General features: G+C 37.1%; 1 protein-coding gene across 2 annotated transcripts; it reads right to left on the reverse strand.

Annotated features, from left to right (window-relative positions):
* Positions 1–2,686: 2,686 nt before the first annotated feature.
* On the reverse strand, positions 2,687–22,502 carry LOC149832405 (uncharacterized). 2 transcript variants are annotated; one of them, XM_090014483.1, is made up of 8 exons: positions 22,200–22,441; positions 22,049–22,144; positions 21,690–21,800; positions 21,223–21,532; positions 11,203–11,293; positions 6,204–6,537; positions 3,718–3,866; positions 2,687–3,477 (listed from the first exon to the last, which is right to left on the reverse strand). In XM_090014483.1, the coding sequence occupies exons 2-8, from the start codon at positions 22,130–22,132 to the stop codon at positions 2,973–2,975; spliced, it is 1,584 nt and encodes a 527-aa protein (XP_089870609.1). In that variant the 5' UTR covers positions 22,133–22,144; positions 22,200–22,441; the 3' UTR covers positions 2,687–2,972. The 2 variants fall into 2 exon arrangements, with proteins under 2 accessions (XP_089870609.1, XP_089870608.1); XM_090014482.1 differs by having other exon boundaries at positions 22,049–22,502.
* Positions 22,503–23,759: the final 1,257 nt, after the last annotated feature.

The raw sequence follows: 23,759 nt of genomic DNA on the forward strand, positions 1-23,759 counted from the left end.
GGATTTTTCCTAACATTATTCAAAGGGACAATGATAAGAAAAACTAGGTCTTTATCCTTCGCAGGTATGGAACCTGAATCCTGTATTTACTCAAATTCAATACTTTAAGATGCATCTATTCTAATAAAACTATTTTTAAGAAATCTTGCTTTATCTGTTTTCACTATTTGTGGTATATGAGATGGACAATAAAACCTTAAGCCCTTTGATCTTTCTAGATAACCAATGAAAAATTCATTAGTCGTCATAGGATCAAAGGCTTTTATATGTGGGTTATACAGTTTAGCTTCTACTGGACATCCCCATATTCACATATATAACAAAAAAAGTTTTCTATCAGTTCATAACTCGTAAGGAGTCTTTTGAACAGCCTTCGTAGGAACCTTATTTAAAATATGTAATGCTTTCCTAAGAGCTTCACCCCATAAGGTCAATGGAAAGTTTGAGTGATTTAACATTGCTTGAACTATTTTTTTAAGTATATGGTTTCTTCTTTCAGCTAAACCATTTTGGTAAGCACTACCAGGCATGGTATAGTAAGGTACAATTTCTTTTTCTTTTAAAAATTACACTAATGACCATTCATTTTGTTTCATCTCTGTGAAACGATTATAATATTTGTCACCTCTATCAGACCTGACCACCTTAATAACTTCACTGGTTTATTTTTATACTTCTTTCTTGAAGTCCTTAAAAATCTGAAAGACTTCTAATTTTTTAAATAATAAGTAGAGATACATATACAATGAGTAATTATTTTTAAAGGTGACAAAATATTTTTCATCCGTATAACACAGTGAAAAAGGATCACAAACATTTGTATGCACTATCTACAACTTTCTATTGCTATGTTTGACATCTTTCTTATATGTGTTAGATTGTTTAGCCTTTATACAGTCAACACATGGTTCTATATCCGTGAAATCAAGGGATCCAAGAAAAAAAAATCACAAGTCTTTAGACTCTTTTTTTTTAGATATGTCATAATCTTCGATGTTAAAGCAAATATGATTGATCTTCTTTTAAGAAACGTTTATTGTCAATCATTATGTTCTCAATAGAGTGAGATTCCTAAATTTGGAATTTGGTTTTTAATCGATACAAAACATCACACACATATGCCTAACCTATATTAATAGAATTTTTAATAATAATAAGCTTGGAGTTTTCAAATTTAAAAATAAAACCAAACTTATCAAGTTTCAAAATTGAAATGAGATTCCGACTATACAATGAAACATAAAATGTATCAACTAAATCCAAAATGAAGCCTGATTCCAACGCAACTTTGCAGGTCCCAACGTTCTTGACATGCGAATGCATCTTATTTCCTGCGAAGATGTTTCTTTCATGCTCTATTGGTTCTCTTTTATTCAGAAATGCCTGCAAATAGTTGACAATGTGTATTGTGACACCAGAATCAATCCACTAACTATGCAATGAAACATGAATCAAAATACACTCATGAGAAACAAATGACTTATTATCTTTATTTTTCAAACAATTTCTTATACTTCAAGCAATTCACCTTCTTATGTTCCTTTTTCTTGTAGAAGAAATACTTTATACAAGAGCCTTCTACTTGAGATTTGGCTTTCGCCTAAAAGTTTGAACTCTCCCCAGATGTTTTCTTCTTATTCTTCTTTTTGAAGAAACTTTTCTTCCTTGTATGATGTTTTAGAAATGGATTTTGAAATGGAAAGAGCTCATGTGTATATTATGTTGCTTATTTAATTCTTGAATTATTCTTTGTTTCCTAAAGCTAGAATTTCTAAAAATCATTGGCATGTCATCTTCTCCGTATGCCATCTTGAATTTGAGGTAGACAAAGAGATTGTCATACAACTTTTTACATGGGTTATTGAATTTTATTTAATTTCTCTTTGACCAAATTGATTGTTGGGTTTGGATTTTCATGGGAGCAAGACTGGGAACAAGGGAAAATGATATTTCTTTTTATTTTTTGAACAAGTTAAATTTATTTTTTATTTTAAAAATATCTTAAAATATATAAAGATTAAAAATTTCTGAGGCATCTAAGTTGACTCTTAGTCACCAGTTAGACACCAAACAGTTTTTTCCCGAGGCACCAAGTGGGCCAACTATGGTATCAGCGTTCTACTGTCTAAATGTTTTATACATTATTATAGGATGCGTTCCCTTTTTATGTGCTTTGCTTAAGTATTTGTTTGAAACTTGCAAATTATTAACGTAAAAAAATTGTTCAAATTCTGAACAGAACAATTGAACATGTACACTAAAACTTACTTTTTAAAGCAATTATCACCTACCTCCCTTTTGGGCCCGTTTTTTCTAGTGTGCCTTCATACCAAGAAGCACCTCACAGTCAAAGAAAAAACACCTCATAGTCACCAACAGGAGGCTCCGCTTGTCTGGTACTAGCAGGTAGTGCATGTGACCTTGTGTTGGGACATTGCAAGTTCAAATCCCAATGGTATTATTGTATAACTGGTAGGAGTCTGCCTAACCCCAGCTTGCCTTTCAAAAAAAAAAAGCACGTCACAGTCATCGTTTCAACGCTGGTACCAACTCGGCCCAGTTAATTCCCTAAACCATGACAAAATACTCTGCCATGACCCGAATGGCTAAGTTGATAGATCAGCTTTTACTCGACCTGTATGAGGCACCTTAATCTATCGGTGTGGCACCAAAAACTCTCACAGATGCTTAAATCATTAAGTCTTTAAAATTTTGATAAAATCAAACAATAATTCCATTGTTGTGCAAGAATATGATTAGGCTCTCTTCAGATGAACGGGATGATGCGCCAAACTCGGTTCCTTCAGCAAAAGATGGGACTCAAAAACGTTTGGAGATGTGGTGCAATGCAACTATCCTGATCAAGACTGACTGATCCACCTTCCACGGCATGGAAAACTGAAGTGGGAAATATCAGAGTCCGCCTTCTTTTCCACATTAAAGTGCTGCTGGAAAACTGTAGCAAGAAATTCTCATTGTCTGCCTTCATCTGCAAGCTTTATCCGCTGCTTGTGTTCTGTAACTTTATAATCCACAATCTCGAGAAGTAGATTTGCATCAAGTGTACAGTCTGGTCGCCCATAAACAGCTGCTTGGATGCTGGCCATGAGCTTTGCAATTTCACGACCAGAAAATCCTTGTGTCTTCTTTGCAGCTTCACGGATCACATCATCGGAGACATTCTTCAAGGTTATCTTTTGCTGCCTTGGTCCAAACAGTGAACTCCATCCGGATTCAGCATTGTCACTCATCAGGATGTATCTGTCCAAGTACAGCTTTAGCAGCTTGAAACGCTCCTCTTCACCAGGAAGAGGAAATTCAATAACTTCATCTATTCGGTCTGTGATTGCAGCATCAAGGTCTCCTGGCCTGTTGGTTGCAAGAACAAGCACTATATCCCTTGACTGGTCTCCAGTTCGAAAAAGCAAAGCATTCAGAGCGCTCCTCTGAGCTTCACTCATGTGAGTGCTATTACGCCTGCATTAAATTCTTTGTGAATCTCAAGACTTAGAAGATGATAGTGGCTTTAGTTTCTTCAGAGGGCAAGAGCCTTCTCATCTAAACCCACAGTCAGAGAATACTGTGGTTATTGTATAAATAATGTTTCTAAGCTCTGCATAAACTCCACCGAAGCAGCAAAATATAAAAAAACTACTTTGCAAAAAAAACGAAAACCCAGTATTCAAAGTAATTACACAGCAAAGGAAGATGGCTCACTCGCATAAAAATGCATCTGCTTCATCAATAAATAATAGTAAACCTTTCCTCGACTTCTTTGCCCAGTCAAACAGCTGATGGATTTTGGTGACAGCCTGAGAACCCAATGGCGCAACATCTCCACCAGTCATCATTGCATAGTCCAAACCCTGCACGAAGTTGGTCAAGAGTAAAATTATTCAAGTCAAATAGGCTTGGACGCTAATAAAGTTTCCCCGCGTAAATGCAGGGTTAAGGCACTTACTATCTGCAACAAATTGGAGTGATACCTTTTATTAAGGCACGAAATGTCTTAGTGCTTTTTAATCGCAAGAAGTCATACATCCACTTCTTTTCAGATCTTTGTAAATGCAATATAATTTTTTGACAGTATTTTCTTTGGGAAAGATGCATGAACTCCCAATCCTGTTAAACAAAAAGCTCCTGAAACTTTTCAGCTGTCAAGTGCAAACTTGTGACATTCCTTTTCCCGAAAGTATCAGCACCAGAGCATTGAATCACGTTTATTGTTATGCAGTCACCATATAATTGTTCATTTATTTTCCGAGCAAAGGTAGCCCAGCGCTCTTTTCTCCTTGTTAAAATACATGTAATCAATATATATATATATATATATATATATATATATATATATATATATATACATATTCAATCATACCCGATAGGGGTATTTTAGTCATTTCACATGTACCCGATAGGGGTACTTGTTTTTCTCTTTTTATTTTTGTATTTATTTTTTTTATTTCCTTCTTTTTTACCCACTTAAGGGGCCCCACTATTGAGTCGTTGGGGGCTCCCAACGACTCCATGGGAGCCCCCTTTGTGGCTCTCCTTTTGAAGCCATGTGACCTCCCCCTTCTCTCATTTTATTTGTATAAATAGGGGTGAACCCCTTTGTATATTTTCATTCTTGAGAGCTCCCTCTCTTTCAATAAAGAGACATTTATATTTTGTGTTGTGTTGTCCCTTTGTGGACTTGGCTACTATCTCTTTTGTTTGTCCATTGGTGGACATTGTAAGTGCTTATAGCACTCTTTGTATTTCCGCATATCTCCTTACACTCCTTCCCTCATCTAACATTGCAATTATTAAGAACCTAGAAGTTGGTCCTAAGATAGATGCAAACAGACCGGATCCAGTATGCCGGCGATCTGGGCATTTCTGTGCTCAAAGTGCCACTTATGAATTTTGGCTGTTCCGACCCTGGGATCCAACTTTGCTATGTATTTAGCGGATCCGGATCAGATCCATTTGCATCCCTAGCTATGAGTGCATTGCAGCTTCTAAATGTCTCAGCACCCATGAAGGTTGCTCTGCTCCATTTTCACAAATTTGTGCTCCTGTGAAAAGGTCCTCTCCCCAAACAACAATTATGATTATTTTCATATCAAGGACTGGTTCAAGCTCCATTGGATCCAAGGGGAGGTTTTGATAAGTGAGAAAGAATCTGAAAAAAGAATAAATCGAGTGCCAAACTAGCAGAGGAGCAATATGTTGTTCTATCATAGCAAAAAAAGCAAATTCCACTACTTTTCAATTCCAAGAAGCAAACACGTGTAAACATAGCAAATCAGCCTCAGTAATATCAGGAGCAGCAAAAAAAACTAGAAGGAATATGAACAAAAACAAGGATCATGCATCTAAAGATGATAGCACGATATTTCAATTCTCAACATCATTAAAGGAGGTTGGTTCCCGATATAGATATCAGTTAACCCTAATACATCCTTTGAAGTTGATAAGCATATACCAGGTCCATGGTCTGAATAAACTAACTATACGGGAAGAAGCAATTAACTAGGCAAATACATAAACAAATGGTTTCCCACCAAGGATGTTTCTCAATACAGATAATCAGTTATCCCCAATATATCCTTTGAAGTTGATAAATATGTACCAAGTTAGTATAGGAATAACTGACGAAAGAAGAAGAAGCAATTAATTGGTTAAATATGTTACAAGGAAATCATTTCCTATAAAATTCACTACATATGTATTATGTACCCAGAATTTAAGAATTCAAAAACAATGGATGATGCCAATGAAACTATGATTTTGATTTAATTATGTGCACATGAACAAAAATAGACAACAGAACGTTAACAGGAATACATATTTCTACCCTTGAATGGAAATGGAACGAGTAACATCAGTTAGAAACTTAGAGCTAAATATTGAGATACTAAATCCCCACCCTCTGGATTGATAGAATAGGAGTGTTGCCATACACTAAGCTCCTTTGCAAATTAGTGATATTTCTTGTCTTTATTATTTCTTCAGTCTTTAGTCATTTTGCCCAATAACAAGAAAAAAGTTACCTTTTTGGACAACTGTTAACTCCAACACTTAGTTACACCTTGAAATAATTTGCATTAACTAGAGATAATGTCCCAAAATAAAATATTTCCATGCTTTGTAATACTAATAAAATGGTCAATTTCACTCAGCTACATGGTCAACGATTAAAGAATTGTATAATTGCATACCGATTTTTGAGCCATCTCTTTGGCAACCATTGTTTTACCAGTACCAGGGGGGCCATAGAAAAGCATGTTTCTAAAAGGTGCTTGATGGGACCTGGTGTTTGCAGTAGCTCGAGCAAGTTTTTCAATCCTCCTTTTTAACAAAGGATGCAAGATAATATTGTCGAAACTGCTTCTATTTTCCACAGGCTTCATCTTTCCAGTTAAGGAAAGTGTACTTATGAAGTGAGAAGGTAATTTAGGGCCCCATGGAAGTCTTGATATTGACGACTCGCGAATAAGTGAAGGCTGGCCTAGCATCCTATTGATGTAGCCCCACATCACTCTAGCTCCCTCTCTGCAGACATAAAAAGTGAGGAAAAAAAGGATTGAAGCCACAGTTGGATGTAGTTGTTACAGTTTATAACAGAGATGAAATAAGAAAAAAGAATAACAAATTGTTAAAGTTCATAACATAAATGAACTTGGAAAAAAAAGACCAAAACAAGCTTTTGGATCTAAGAGTCCAAAGCAACCAATGATGCAAAACGCACAACACATGACAAAGTCCAAAGGTTTGACGATATGTACCAAGCATAGTTACCGGAAACGCTTAGAATAAGTGGGAACCATGGTTCCTGGGAAGCAGGAAGTGGAAACAACAGAGAACCTCAATTACCTTGGAAGGGAATACCAATTCCTAAACATGGGAACTTGATAATTCCCTCAAGCATCCCCGGATCACAAGCGCCTTACATAAGAATCTCGATTCCCAGGACTCAGAATCCTAATTCCCTTAGGAATCCTGATTTCTATGTTCAGGAATGCTAAACCTTATGTTCAGACCATTTCACATACCACTTCCTAAATTATTTCTCATATTGCTTTTCTACTTGCATCCCATTTTCTGAATCCTCTAAAAATTTTGAAATAACTATTTTTCAACACTAATTCTTTTACCACTTCCTAATTCCAATTCTCGCACTGGCAACTATGGTATGAATGCATACAAGTTATATGTATCAATGTTAGAACTGTTGCTACAGAGAGAGAATATATTAATAATTTGTCAAACAGATTTATTTTCTAGAAGAATCGAGGAAAAAAAAAGGCTTTAAGAGAACAAAAGGAAAAACTGTTGAAGGAATCATAGTTGATAATTGAGTTATTCTTTATGTTTTTGGTAGGGGCAAATTTGTCTTTTTGCTCCTGTTCTATATAGTGATGGCATTAGTTTTACTTTATGGGGGCAGGGGCAGTCTAGTCAATATGTAATATGAAAGGCTTTATGTACCTATGTTTGAGATGAATGAAGCATTCTCATCTTTTCACCCTTACACTCATTCCTGCACTTATCCTACACTATCAACCTACCTCCTTCACCTTCACATCACAACATATAATATCCAACAAAATCTGCACCATGCTCACACGTCAGTCCTAATTCTTCAATGCACAATACCAAAATGTAACCCTTAACAGGGTAAGGAAAACATGAAAAAGAAACACAGTTAATTCCAAATTCTGGTTTGAAATTATAATAGCAGTACAATATTATTGTAATAGTAATGCAATAAAAAAATGATTAAGGGTGTAAATAGGCATGCAAGGTTTCATCAGACCCAATTCCAAATCAGGTTTGAAATTGGACTCACACCAGAACCAATACAAATCAGGTTCACATTTGGGTCAAACTTATTTTAGACCCATATGGGTTAGTGGATTTGAGTATATGGCAGGTCCGTCACAAACAGGTAGGATTTTATGACACCCATTTTAAACCAGGTTCAAAAATTAGAACCAACACCAAAATGGTTCAAGTTTATAGGTTGATTCTCAAAAAGTGCAGTTCAGGTATGAAAGGGATTGGGTCTTTAGCAGTTAGCCTATGAAACTGGTTGAGTATGTAGCAGTTCAAGAATAAATTTTTCAGTTTGATAATGGGTCAGGGTTTGGATTCAGTTCAATTCAGGTATAAAACAGGTTGAATTGAAACTGGGTTTCCACTGTAAAAGTAATTGATGAATATCATCTTTAATCAAAATATCATGAAAAATTTCTACAAAATTCTCACACCCACCCACACACACACACACACACACGCCTGCACGCACGCACACACATATATATAGTATGTGATTATGTCAAATCTAAAGCAATAACTCATGAGTATCGTCTTAAATTCCAATTCTTGAGCAGCTATTTTAAGTAACTAAGATAGATAAATAGTAAATAATAAAACCTCCTAGTTTCACAAAATTTAAAGGAAGAAGCTAACTACAAAATAAAAGGTTGCTAGTATTAAAAAAAAAGATGAAACTAAGGTTACGGTGTTGATCAGATCTGATATGTTTGTCAATTGAAGTGTCATTGAGGCTAGTGTCATGACCACATGGAACATAAGCACCGTGAGGTGTCTGCATAACTTGGGACCTATGTCACATGGGTGCGGGTACAAGTGCGACACGGGTGCGGAGCAATTTCAAAAATTTTGGACACGGGGACACGGCTATATATATATATATATATATATATATATATATATATATATATATATATATATATATATATATATATATATATATATATATATATATATATATATATATATATATATATATATAATAAGATTGTAAATTTTAAAGCAAAAATAAAAAAGTAATTCTATTGAAGTAATAACACAAACTTACCAAAATATAACACATTAATTTTAATAAATGGACAAAAATAGACTCGGTCAAAGTTGACCTAGTCCAAAATGTGGACGGACTCGGCCCCGGTGTGTTGACCGAGTCCGACACTTAGTTGACCGTGTCCGTGTCGGGGCGTGTCGACACGTGTGCGTCGACCTTTTAGCCGAGTCCGTGTGACTTAGCTTGGGCCAGATATGGAGGTTTTGGCAAATTTTAAAAACAAATAGCTCTGTACCTGCAAGATTCTTAAGAATAAATTAAAAAATTGACGTAATTAATTTTCTTGAAAATTGTCATTATATTTTCATTTTAGTGATTAAATTTATCACAATATTTTTTTAAAAGGCTTTGAAAACATGATAAATGTGAAATATCATATAAAGAGAGAGCAAGAGAGGGAGAGGGAGAGAGAAACACTTTTAATTTTTGCTCTCTCTCTCTCAATTTCACAATCAATAATAAGGATGAGAGGAAGAAAACAAAGAAAACCTACTTGCTACTTCTACGTGCTCTCACCATACGCTTGACCACAGCCATATACCATAGAAAATGAGAAGAACAGATAAACATAAAACAAGAAGGGATCAGAATTTCAGAACATGTGGGGAATGAAGATAGAGAATAAGCATGGAAAGTTGCATAAAAGCAGAAAAACTCTTCCATCATCTTAATTGTTTACAAATACCCCCCCCCCACCCCTCATCATAAAGGGGGTGAATCATTTTCTCCTATGCCACAGGGTTAAGTTATATAGTGTCAAGTGACCAGGTGACAAAGCATGATACATGGGCACGACACGTGACACTTTATGACGTCCAATATTATCATAGTATTATTTTTTTAATAATATTTTCAATAATAAATATTTTACATATTAAAATATCAAAAATATACTTTTTATCAATTTAAAAAATCATGTGTCCTTCTATGTCACATGGGTGCGAGTGCGGGTGCGGGGATTCGGCACTTCCAAAAAACCCGGGTGCGGCGGTGCGGCAGGGGCAAAAATGTAAAATATATATATAAGGGGGTCCGGGGTTCCCCCGACGCGGGTTTTTTCAAATTTCATTTTATATACAGCTGCATAGCGCAACCATCTCGTCAGGAGAACAGTGAATACTAATAGCCAGCAAGGTTACCACCATCATTATCATTTATTATGGAGAGAGAAAATCCTTTACGAAAAAGAAGGATCAGCAAGGCTACCACCATCATTATCATTTATTATGGAGAGAGAAAATCCTTTACGAAAAAGAAGGATCAGGATTGAAAAGGCAGGAGCAGCAGCAGCTGTCAGCAGAATTTTTTTTTTTAAAATTCCGCAGCCCATTTCATAGGGCAAATTTTTTTTTTTAATCCAAAAAAAAAAATGGACCTAAATGATCCTGGGTGCGGTCAACGCACCCAGGATCGGGTTGACCGCACCCGCGTCGAGTCGCGTCGACGCGGGTGTGGCACCCTGCTATCCGAATCCCTGTGACATAGGTGTCCTTGTGTCCTAGTTTCTAAAAATATTTGCATATTCATGTCTAGCATCTTTATCAAGTCTGTGTCCATATCCATGTCCATGTGACAGATTCACCTAAATGCAATGCATAAACCTGCACACACCAAATTGTTCCGATCAATCCTATGTTTCAAGCTGCCAACATCCTCTCATCCTCTCACCATCATTCTATTTCAAAATCTCATCTGCAATCAGTATATGCAGAGAACAGAGTGGTATAAGCCATCGCATCTAGGATGAACCAACATGTCTGGAACCTTCTTGCTGATGAAGAAATCATCAGGGAGTTGGAAAAGTCAAAGAAGGTTGAATCTATCAGGGCGATTGGGGATGGATTAATGTCATCAACAGTCGCACCTCATGGATGTAAAACCTCCAGGTGCACCTCCAAACCATGTCTCCCCATCATTTCAGCTTTGTGTCAAGGACATGCACCCCATGCATCGAACTCTTGACTTCCTTCGGCTTGAATGCGTTAAGACAACCCAGCTAGCCAGGTATGTAGAGCCCTTTATATATATATATATATATATATAGATAGATAGATAGATAGATAGATAGATAGATAGATAGAGAGAGAGAGAGAGAGAGAGAGATGATCATCTAAGTAGAATGGTCCTATTAACAATTTCAGCAACTACTATTTCCATCTTTGATGATCTAACCTGCTACTTATCACAATTTGCAAAACAATAATTGTATAACACACACTGTATAAAGGTAAAGAATGAAAGAGCACAAACAAAATGACCTGCAGAATTTCAAAGCAAACAAAAATGTTGACTGTTCTCAGTTCTCTAATTTGAAGCACCAAGTAGAGTACCTAGTTGTGTAAACTCCTGCAGCAACAGCAGTGGCTCCTCCAACAGCGACTATTAATTTTGTCCGATCTGTCAGTAATGTCTTGAAACCACCTGGGAATCAAAGAAGACATGAAATAAAAGATAAGAATTCAAACAAACGTATAAGAACAAAATAACATGATAAACAGAGGTCGTCCTACAAGATTTTCCATTCCATAATGTCATAAGAAGTCATTACTGAAAGATTTTTTGCATTACTTTGCATGTAATAATGAACAGTTAATGCACTGATCAATGCAAGCTCCAAAAGTCATTTTGGCAAATTTCTTATCAATTTATCTAAAAAGAACTCTCAAAGAAAGTTAGTACTCCTTTATTTCACTGTTATCTCTCCATTCAATGGATCATAGAAGCAATGCTCTAAAACACCCACATTCGAAGTCTGCAGTTAAAATATCTTTAGAAAAAACTTCACAGAAGATGCAAGGGGAAATTACAATAGTCTGTTCCTGTTTGGAAAAATTACATTTACTATTTACTAATAACAAATAGAAAGATCTTTTACAAATATATATAAAAAATAAGCAAAATCAAATTATTATTTGGATGACAAACTGTTTAGAATAGTTTCTAAATAAAAATGCAGGTGGATGTACATAGATTATATGGGTCAAATGAGTTTACTATATCTGATACTGACAGCATAAATCTAATCCGGGTCTAACCATGAGGAGCTAAGTTCGTATATATGTTACAGATATCAGCAAGAAATTGAATCTCCCTTGATTATATTGCAACAAATTCACAAGCTGTGAAATTCTTGATAAATTATGAAGAAATTCGAAATCTCATATATTCTCAATATACTAATTATATATTTTTAGATTTCTTAAATACAATATACTGATCATTTTTGTTTTTTTACATTTCTTAAATATAAAATATACATCAGCAAGAAATTCGTATATATGTTACAGATATCAGCAAGAAATTGAATCTCCCTTGATTATATTGCAACAAATTCACAAGCTGTGAAATTCTTGATAAATTATGAAGTAATTCGAAATCTCATATATTCTCAATATACTAATTATATATTTTTAGATTTCTTAAATACAATATACTGATCATTTTTGTTTTTTTACATTTCTTAAATATAAAATATACATCGGCAAGAAATTCGTATATATGTTACAGATATCAGCAAGAAATTGAATCTCCCTTGATTATATTGCAACAAATTCACAAGCTGTGAAGTTCTTGATAAATTATGAAGAAATTCGAAATCTCATATATTCTCAATATACTAATTATATATTTTTAGATTTCTTAAATACAATATACTGATCATTTTTGTTTTTTTACATTTCTTAAATATAAAATATACATCAGCAAGAAATTTGTATATATGTTACAGATATCAGCAAGAAATTGAATCTCCCTTGATTATATTGCAACAAATTCACAAGCTGTGAAATTCTTGATAAATTATGAAGAAATTCGAAATCTCATGTATTCTCAATATACTAATTATATATTTTTAGATTTCTTAAATACAATATACTGATCATTTTTGTTTTTTTACATTTCTTAAATATAAAATATACATCGGCAAGAAATTCGTATATATGTTACAGATATCAGCAAGAAATTGAATCTCCCTTGATTATATTGCAACAAATTCACAAGCTGTGAAGTTCTTGATAAATTATGAAGAAATTCGAAATCTCATATATTCTCAATATACTAATTATATATTTTTAGATTTCTTAAATACAATATACTGATCATTTTTGTTTTTTTACATTTCTTAAATATAAAATATACATCAGCAAGAAATTTGTATATATGTTACAGATATCAGCAAGAAATTGAATCTCCCTTGATTATATTGCAACAAATTCACAAGCTGTGAAATTCTTGATAAATTATGAAGAAATTTGAAATCTCATATATTCTCAATATACTAATTATATATTTTTAGATTTTTTAAATACAATATACTGATCATTTTTGTTTTTTTACATTTCTTAAATATAAAATATACATCACAAAGGTTGCAAAATGGAAAAACTCCATAAAAGTTCAAAACGAAAATTTTACCACTTGACTTAACCTACGGAGTCACATTGTTATCATCAATGTAGAAGTTCAAACTTAATTACATCAGTAATCAACTTATATCCAGTGTACCACAATGCATATTCAAGTGAAAGTGAGCAAAACTAGAAAACAAAGTCCATGCTAACGGAGCGTCGTTCTTGCACGTACTAAAAGCCCAAAAAGTTATGCATTATAAGGGACTTGATTTAAGCCCTGACTGATTGTTATTTGTTAAAGCAGCCAAGTCATAAAAGTTTGGCAACCACTGCATATGTTATCTCTTCTCTATAGAGAAAGGCAGAAAGAAAAGATTACTGATAGAATAGTTATATAGTGACTGTTGTTTGGTGCATAGTGTCTTATTTCTTTGTAGTTCTCTACAAAGGGCTTTTTTTTTTAATAATGCACTCGGTTATGGCCAGATCGAGTGTTGAAGCAAACTACAAAGAAATAGCTCATGAAATATATGAAGCTTTAAGGCTAAAGTCTAAGTTTGCCAAAGTGTGGCTAGAAGTAAAAACGCCTATCACCTTATACTGTCACATGAAAGCAGCTATCCAAATGCACGTTCATTATGAAAGACCAAGCATGTAGATGCTGCCAGTAAAAGCAATTTAGGCTCTGTTTGGAAGCCGGTGTTGGAGAGGAGACTGAGAGGGGTGATGGGTTCCCGTTTTCAAAGCCACTCCAGTGTTGAAGCAGACTACAAAGTCACTCTCAACACAGTTTTCATCTCCCAAAATAGGGTTCCCAACCACCTGTGGGTAGGGGTGGCAATCAGGTCGGGTTGGTGGGTCGTGTCGGCGGGTTGGCTGGTCAGCATACCTCAACACGAACCCGACCCGTTTATTAAACGGGTCGGCTGTGGCAAACACGAACCCAACCCATTTATTAAACGGGTAACCCGACACGACACGGTTAACCCGTTTAATAAACAGGTCGGGTTGGGTAAACGGGTTGGCGGGTTAGCGGGCTGATTGGCGGGTCGGGTTTGTGTTAGCGGGTGGGTTGGCAGGCGGGTTTGTTAAAATAGAGCATGCGTATGGATCTGGATCCAGATCCATACGCACATCAATCCTATGCAATTGATGTTCATTAATGGCATTTTTGTAATATTGTAAACACGTTTTTATATAAAGGAATTAGGGCTCGGTGGTGTGGTCGTTCAGCGCTTCTCCCTTTTCTCTCTTTTTCTGTTTCCTGTGCAGGCTGAGCCGTGAAGTAAACCTATCGCTCTCTCTCTCGTTTTATTATATGGTATCAGAGCAAGGTTACGGAACCCTACCAGCGACACGTTCAACGAGATCTGAAAAGGCAGCTGTGAAGACTTCTTCATCTTATTCTTCGGTTGCATCTCTTCCTTCTTCTTTAACATCGTTTGTCTCCTTCTTCAACATCGTCTGTCATCCTTACCAGCCGTGAAGACTCTGTCATCTTATTCTTCGGCTGTATCTCTTCCTTCAACATCAACGTCTTCTTCTTCAACATCCACGACTGTCTCCTTCTTCAACATCGTCTTTCAACCTTCTTTTTTTTTCAATATCAACATCACTGTTTCGGCAGCGTCTCCTTCTTCAACATCACCATTTGCGCCTGCGATTTTTTCTTTGGTTGTATCTCCTTCAATATCACCTTTCTTTTGTCTACAACTGCACTTTCTGTGTTTTAATTTCTGAATTTAATATTTTCCCTAAGTTTGTGCTGTGAATACTCCTTTATGTTGGACGATTCATATCATTTTGTTCAAAATATTATTGTCATAGTCTAGCATTCACCATCGTATCAGATTTTCTCGAATTTGTATTATTGTTCTTCATCTTTTTCAATCAGCAGTGAAATCAGAGTTTTTTGTGCAACGTCTATAGGCAGACTGTAACAGATTACATTCTCGTCTCAAAAAAAAGGATTTGCTTTCAAGGTATTGGTTGCACAAGTACATGTTTTATTGAAGCTCTGTTGATTGATTAAGTGACCTCAACTCAGTTTGTTTTCTTCAATCCGTTTTGTTCGCATATTCATTGTTTTCATTGATATGGATTCATACTCGTCATCCAGCCCCTCTGCTAGATTCTTAAATCAACTTGTTACAGAAAAACTTACTCATTCTAATTTCTTAACATGGAAGAGACAAATACTTCCGTTTATACGGAGTCAGGATCTCGATGAACATCTAAATGGTTCCATTCCGTACCACCACGGCTTATTTTGTAGGAAACCAAGGATGAGAGGGGTGATGCAATTACCAAATCTATTAAGAATCCAGAGTATACAGCTTGGAGAAAGCGGGATCAATCTTTGGTTGCTTATATTACGTCAACACTCTCTCAAGAAGTGTTGGTTACTCTTTCAAATGATTGCACTGCGGCAGATTTATGGAGTAAGTTCTCTCAGACATACTCTCAGATATCAGAAGCCTGAGTTATGTATTTAAAGAATGAGTTTCAAAGTTTAAAGAAAGGCTTCATGACAGTTATAGCATACATAGGCCGCTTGAAGAGTATTACTGACCAATTGGTTGTTATTGGAAGTGCTATTTCAGATAAAGACAAAGTACAACAACTTCTTAATGGGTTGGGCTCTGATTTTGACATGTTTACCACAGCTTTGACATGTCTTTCTCACTTGCCCAATTTTGACGACCTTCAAGCAAAACTTCTTCAGCATGAGATGATTATAAAACAAAGGGCTGAAGGAAATGAATCAGCTTGTTCTCATTCAGTTTTGGCTATAGAGACTTCTGTAGGTTTTGGACGAGGGAATGGAGGGCATCAAGGAGGCAGAGGTCGAGGCCGTTTTGGATAGGGAGGACGTGGTATCTTACCTACACCTAATATTTTGGGTATTTTTAATGCAGGGAATCAGAGGAGAGTGCCCACTTGTTTCTTATGTAACAAAAAAATGACATGTGAAAGCTAATTGTTGGTTTAATCCGCAGAATAGAAGAAAGATAAACAAAATTGAAAATAAAGCTTCTACTGGGGACACGAAAGTGCCATCTACAGATGTGCAACAACTTTTGTTATCAGCATTGTCACAGATGACGATCAAGCAAAATAAGCAAGGCGACTAGTACATTAATTCTGGTGTTGCCGCCCATGTCACGGGTAATGCGGGTAAGTTATCTCACTTATTGCCTTATTTTGAAAAAGGTAGTATAGTTACAGGAGATGGAACTTATCACTTCATTAGTCATATTGGCAGTGCACATATCCCTATGTCAAAGTCCTCACTTCACTTGTCCAATGTCCTCCTTGCCCCTAATATTAAAAAGAACATTGTCTCTGTAGCTAAACTTGTTGACGATATGAATTCTTTTGTCGAATTTACTCCCTCCTCTGGTTATGTTAAGGATCTACGAACGAAGAAGACGTTCGCTAAGGGGGAGCGACAAGGAAACATGTACGTCTTCAAGGAGATTCCCTCAGTGTCTTCGCCTTCAGTCACAGTTCTCCAGTTGAAGTCGTCCAAGCATTCTTCTGTTTCTTCGTCTTCAGAGTCTTTGTTTTTTCCTTCATTAGAAGTTTTTAATTCATCTCATTGTAATAAGCCAGATATTTGGCACAGTGGCTTGGGACATTGTAGTCGGGGTTTCGTTGAAAATCTTGTATCTGATGGTCTTCTTCCAGAGTCTAGTTTATGTTCTTTTTTAGAGAATAAAAATGTTCCTCATGTGAACTCTGCAAAAGTCATGTTCTTCTGTTTCATATTATTAATAAAAGGACTTCAAAGCCATTTGAGATTATTTGTTCTGATGTTTGGGGACCCGCACATATTTCTTCTTTCTCTGGCAGTCGTTACTATGTTATCTTTATTGATTCTTATTCCCGCTATACTTGGATATATTTCTTGAAACATAAGCATGAAGTTTTCCAAATATTTCGAGAATTCCATTCGATGGTCAAAACAAAGTGTTCCTGTGATATTGTGTATTTACAATGTGATGGTGGAGGGAAGTATTCATCGAACGAGTTTATTGTCTTTCTTCGGGATAAAGGAATAAGTCGACAGGTATCTTGCCCTCGTACCCCTCAACAAAATGGGGTTGCGGAAAGGAAACACAGGCATATTGCCGAGAGTGCGATGAGCATGTTACATGATAGCAATGTGCCCATTAATCTCTGGACAGAAGTTTTTCACACATCTGTTCACGTCATAAATCGTCTTCTCATGACACTTTTGGATCGGAAATCTCCCTATTATACTTTATTTGGGCAACATCCCTCTTACGATGAGTTGCGTATTTCTGGTTGTGTATTCTATGTACATATTGATTCATCTCAACGAAATAAGTTTCAAGACAAGGCCGCTAAGTGCATATTTGTTGGGTATGTGGATGAATACAAAGGCTATCAATGCTACGATCCTACTACAAAACGTATTAGGACCTCCAGAAATGTTGTTTTTGATGAGCAAAATTTTCAGATCAATGACACCGAAGAGTTGTCATCTCGAGAAGTAGAGTTTTATGATCCATGGATGAGCGCAGACCTTTTTGCTAATACAGGAGAAACATGTTAGGCGAATTGTCCTTCCTTCGGCTTGAGTAGAGAGTTGGATGACTCACAGATGCATGTTGAACCATCTCCATTGAGTCACCCCCAGTTGAACGCTTCTCTGGACAGATATACACTAGAAGGGACAAAAATACAGGGCCGAGGAATGTGGAAAGCATCTCTAATGATCCGGTTTAAAGGCCGTCACGCATTAGGCATCCTATTCAGCGATGAGTGAGTTATGAGACCTTTTCCCTTGATTTTCAGTTGTTTATGTCTTAGCTCACAAAACAGGATGAATCCACTTGTTTTAGTCAAGCTCTTTAATCCTGTCATTGGATTGAGGTTATGAATGAAGAAATGGAAGCACTTCATGAGTGCCAGATTTGCGAAATAGTACATCGGCCAGAAGGAAAGAATGTAGTTGGCTCAAAATGGGTATATAAAACAAAGTATAAGCCCGAAGGAAGTATTGACAGATATAAGTCACGACTCGTTGCTCGGAGATTCACACAACAATATGGTGAAGATTACGATGAAACATTTAGTCTGGTAGTCAAAATGGGTATTATTCGTGTCATCATATCACTAGCAGTCGACCGAGGATAGAGGCTTGGCCAGATGGATGTTAAAAATGCATTTTGACATGGAACTTTAAAGGAAGAAGTATATATGGAGCAACCTCCTGGGTATGCCGAGAAGGATCCTACTGCCTGGGTGTGCAAACTAAGGAAGTCTCTGTATGGGTTGAAACAGGCATCCCGTTCTTAGTTTGAAAGTTTCTCTATGCAAAATCAAGGCTATGGTTTTAGAAGATGTTCTCTGGATCACTCGCTCTTTATTTACCAAAAGGCAGACATCGTTACACTTCTTCTTATATACGTTGATGACATTGTGATCACTGGGAGTTCAGATAATCATGTGCAAGATGTGAAGCAGTTTTTAATGAAAACTTTCAAGATTAAAGATGTAGGAGAGTTGAGGTACTTCCTTGGTGTGGAAGTTGACAGACAAAAAGACACATTGACACTCATGCAACAAAAATACACCCTTGATCTCTTGGAAAGAGCCGGGATGACGAATTGCAAACCAGTCAACACTCTAAGTGTATTACATCAAAGGCTGAGCTCTGAAGATGGTCATCTTTGTGTCAACCCTACAACGTATAGAAGCCTCGTGGGGATGCTGCAGTATTTGACCTTTACCAGACCTGATATAGTTTATGTTGTCAATCAGGTGTCTCAGTTTATGCATGCTCCAACGGAAGGTCATATTGAAGCAGTGAAGCGCATTCTACGCTATTTAAAAGGAATTATAGGAGACGGGCTTGTTTACCGCAAGAATGATAACCTACATAAAGGACATGAATTTATCACTTATACTAATGGAGACTGGGCAGGGGACCCAGATGAGAGATGATCTGTCTCTGGATATTGTGTATATATTGGACACAATTTAGTGTCTTGGAGTAGTAGAAAACAAAAGGCAGTGGCACGATCGAGTACAGAAGTTGAATACAGGTCGATGGTTGCAGGCACAGCAGAAGTTACATGGATTAGACACTTATTGAGTGATCTTGGGGAGACAATTATTCGATCATTTCTTCTATGTGACAATCAAAACACAATAAACATTGCGTGTAATCCTATTCAACATAGCAGAACAAAGCATATTGAGATTGATCAACATTTTATACGGTAGAAAGTTGAGATGAAAGAGATAGAACTTCGACATGTTCGAACAGAAGATCAAGTGTCAGACTTGTTTACTAAAGGGCTAACATCGCGTCAATTTTGGCTATTGAAGAGCAAGTTGTACATGCTCTAAGACCATGTACAACTTGAGGGAGACTGTTAAAATAGAGCATGTGTATGGATCTGCGTATGGATCTGGATCCAAATCCAGATCCATACGCACATCAATCATATGCAATTGATGTTCATTAATGGCATTTTTGTAATATTGTAAACTCATTTGTATATAAAGAAATTAGGGCTCGATAGTGTGGCATTTTTGTAATATTGTAAACTCATTTTTATATAAAGAAATTAGGGCTCGATGGTGTGGTCGTTCAGCTGCCCCAACCTTTGTGCTTCTCCCTTTTCTCTCTTTCCCTGTTTCCTGTGCAGGCTGAGCCGTGAAGTAAACCTATCTCTCTCTCTCATTTTATTATAGGATTGACGGGTCGGGTTCGGGTAAACGGGTTGACCCGCCCGCCTAACCCGTTTATTGAACGGGTCAGTCGGGTTGGCGAGTTGGCATACCCCTATCACGAACCTGACCCGTTTAATAAACGGGTTAGGCGAGTCGGCCCGTTTACGACACGAACCCGTTTAAGCCAAACCCAAACCCGCCTAAGAAGCGGGTTGGTGGGTCGTGTCAAATTTTGCCACCCCTACCTGTGGGGGTAGGTAGTATTAATTACACCCTCACTAAATGCCATCACCCCTCCCATCTCTGGCTCCCTATGTAACACGGACTCTTCGCATGCGGGTGCGACACTTGGACATGGATTCCCTTGTGTCAGGTGAAGGGTGCGACACTTGGACACAGATTCCTTTGTGTCAGGTGAAGTGAATAGCGATTGAAGATTGTTAATTTGATTTATTGCATGAATTTATGCATGATGAATTGATGATATGATAATTGTTTTTATTTTATTAGTGTTAACTTAAAATTGTTAAAAATTATATGGCCTTATTCTTTGTAGTTTTCTAAAGGGTATTTTTGTGTCTTCTTCTTCTTCTTCTTCTTCTTCTTCTTCTTCTTCTTCTTCTTCTTCTTCTTCTTCCATATGTATGAACAATTTTCCAACTAGCTGACATCCTAACCAAGGCAGTGAATCAACAACACTCTAAGAAATAGCATAATTGACAACTATGCAACTTGAAGAGAGAGTATTGTATGACCTTATTCTTTGTAGTTTTCTAAAGGGTATTTTTCCTCCTCCTCCTCCTCCTCCTCCTCCTCCTCCTCCTCCTCCTCCTCCTCCTCCTCCTAAGAGCGACTAGGAAGAATGCCCAAAAGTCAAAGCAAACGACTATGGTGCTGTCATATGTGCACTATCATCTCTTCATTCCTTCAACAAAACTTTCTTGTCAAGGAATAATTTCCGTACATGGTATGAGAATAGGAGAATAACGGTCCCTAATGTTTAAAGATATTGAAACACTAAGCAATAAGACGAGTTTAAGCATTGGCATCGTCAATCTTGCTGTTAATCATTTTTTAACTGTAAGCTAAATTCAGCAATAAGACTTATATCAAAGAATACAGACGTGGCTACAAACTCTCATATGATCCATAAGAGGCTAAACCTTCAAATTTTAACATGGAAGCATATAAATTATTGGTGAAGTTTTAACTTCACAAGGGGGTAAATCAAATAAAACCAAATAGGCCCGTGCACAAGTGAAAAACAGAAAAACTAAATAAACATAAAACCTTCAATGTGGCTGAAAGTGGTGTTTAAGGCTGCAATCCACTTCTCCCGTTCACCATTAACCCGTTCCAATAGTAGCCTCCTATTCTGATCCTCAGTTAGTTTTGCTTCGTGTGCCCTGGCTTCTGCCTCAGCCATGGCTTTTACTCTAATTGTTTCCCGTTCTATCTCTGCTTTCTCCTTTTCAGTTTGGCGCTGTTGTGCTTGTATTTGTTCTTCAGTGGCACGTCTGGCTTGTTCTTTCCTTACCGTAGATTCCTCCTGCATCCTCACTAATTCAACATTATGCTGTCTTTGAGCTTCATGATCGACCTGCAGAAAATTTTATAAGGCAACAACATTCACCAAGTAACATGAATGGAATGCCCTGCATGACTTAGAACTTAGGTCCCTCGGTGCAATGCAGATACAACAAACTAATCATGCCTGATGCAATACAACAGAAAGACCGAAAGGGTCGTTAAACAACCTGCATTCGTTTTCTAGCCAACTCATCTTCATAGCGTGCCACCTGCGCCTTTGTTTGTGCTTGTTGTTGAACTAGGTTGCGTTGCTCTTCGGCAACTTTTTTTTGTCTGTCCTGAAACCCAAAAGAGGCAGCCAGGGAATACATTTAACAAGGAACTTAGGCTTTTTCTCTTTTTTTTCCAGCGAGAACGATAAGTGATGAGAAGCTCATAATATGGTACTAACAATTTCAACTTCATGCACAATACAATTATTGATTTGTGAAGTTAATGGGGTCTCTGTTGTCAACGCTTCAGTCTTATTTGTGATTTAGTCCCTATGCATTAACGTAACATTCATAGATTGAGACGAGGTACCCACAATGTCAGACAGGGATTGCATAGCTTGGAAATGAGCTTTCTCCACCGTCAAATCGGCCAGCCGAGTCTCCTCTTGCCGCCTCATGATGTCAAAAACCTGAGAGGGACGAGTCAGAGAGAGAGAGAGAGAGAGAGAGAGAGATGAGCTTGACCTGCTTCGCATGGGGAGAGCTGTTGATTTCTCGCAGCACCTTGGCACCTCTCTCCAATGATTCAGGGTCAAAACCATAGGAAGTTACGCCCTTCGCCTGCTCGCCGCTCGTCGGTTTGGCGGCAGCAGGCTTCGAAGGAGGAGGAGGAGCATCGTTGTTGGTGTCACCATTGGAAGGCGAAGAGGTGAAGGGTGGGAACCTAAAGAAGCTGTCGGCATACACAACATGATCCGTCCAAGAGGAGGAAGAGCAGGCACAAGCGGCGGAAGCAAGAACAGCGCCGATGGCTGCACTCCGTATCTTGGACATGGCTGCCACCCACACTGCAGATTAAGCTGAGGCAAGAGCACACATGTGACCCGTCCCCGCCTAATGCCCAGGGTGCCCTAAACGGTTCGCCAGGTTCCGGATCTAAATTGAAAGTCTGGTACCGGGTCTGGACCCTAGTCTGATTAAACATAAAACACAAGCACACGCACAAACAACCTGGGTCCTATAAGGATTTACTTCAACCAGCGTTGTGCGGTAACTCGAAGTGTGTATACTAAAACCTTCACTTTTTATTTTTTTACATTGAAAATTGCTGAATCTTGAGTCGGTTATGAAATTTCACAAACTATACTCGACTCACTCCATATACTAATGGAACCTTTTGGGTCATATATATGAATTTTAATTAAACCTTCTTTTTTATCACCCAACCCGTATTCAATTACATAGTTGGCCAGAGCTATGGAAGCGAGTGTCTGAACCGCGTCGTACTCTGCCACGCTCGAACCACCCTTCTTGAGTTTCAAGAACACCACTCAAAACTGGACCCATGTCATAACTTGTATCTGTGCTGATGTATAGCAGACTTCTCGAGTGGTCTCCCACCAATTCTCGGCGACCTCCCGCAGCTTACATGTGACAAAGGTCATCTTTTGATCCTTAGGTACATTGAGTACTAGGGATACCTCCCGATCATACTCCTCCGCGGTATCTAGATCATCTTTCTCAGTGAAAGTTAGAGGATTCAAAATGAAGCGCTTATAGCTAACTCCATGATTTTCATTATAGTTATTATTGTGGTTCTTATTACCATTACCCTCATTAATGGCGAGGTTTTGTCATGTCTCTGTTAAAGTATTGAGAGCTCTCAATAGGAAGTCGCTTTGGGCAGTCCATCCATGATTTTCATTATAGTCAAAAAAATAATTAATGTAAGTGTCTAAGCATGCTCTGACTTATAGAATATGTGATGTCATTATTTTTTCTAAGTTTACCATTACATGACATAGAATCAAATAACATCACAACAGATAGTTTAAACATACATGTTGGAGCATACTTAAAGGGCAATGATGGGTTGTTGGACGGTCTATGAACAAAGAATTTTATCTCTGTTTTTATATCGGTTTTGTAACACCTCAAAAATTTAATCAAAAATAAATAAATAAAATTATATGAGGTCTAATTTATGGCATTGCCTTAACCAAATTGAGCTCTAAGAAGTAAGTTTGCGCAAGCATCAACGTTTAATAACTTCTTAGAACCAAATTCAAGAAAAAATATTCAACT

The sequence above is a fragment of the Nuphar pumila genome, chromosome 7 (genome assembly GCF_984573655.1).
Source record: "Nuphar pumila chromosome 7, dmNupPumi1.hap1.1, whole genome shotgun sequence".
In the NCBI taxonomy this organism is placed as follows: Eukaryota; Viridiplantae; Streptophyta; class Magnoliopsida; order Nymphaeales; family Nymphaeaceae; genus Nuphar; species Nuphar pumila.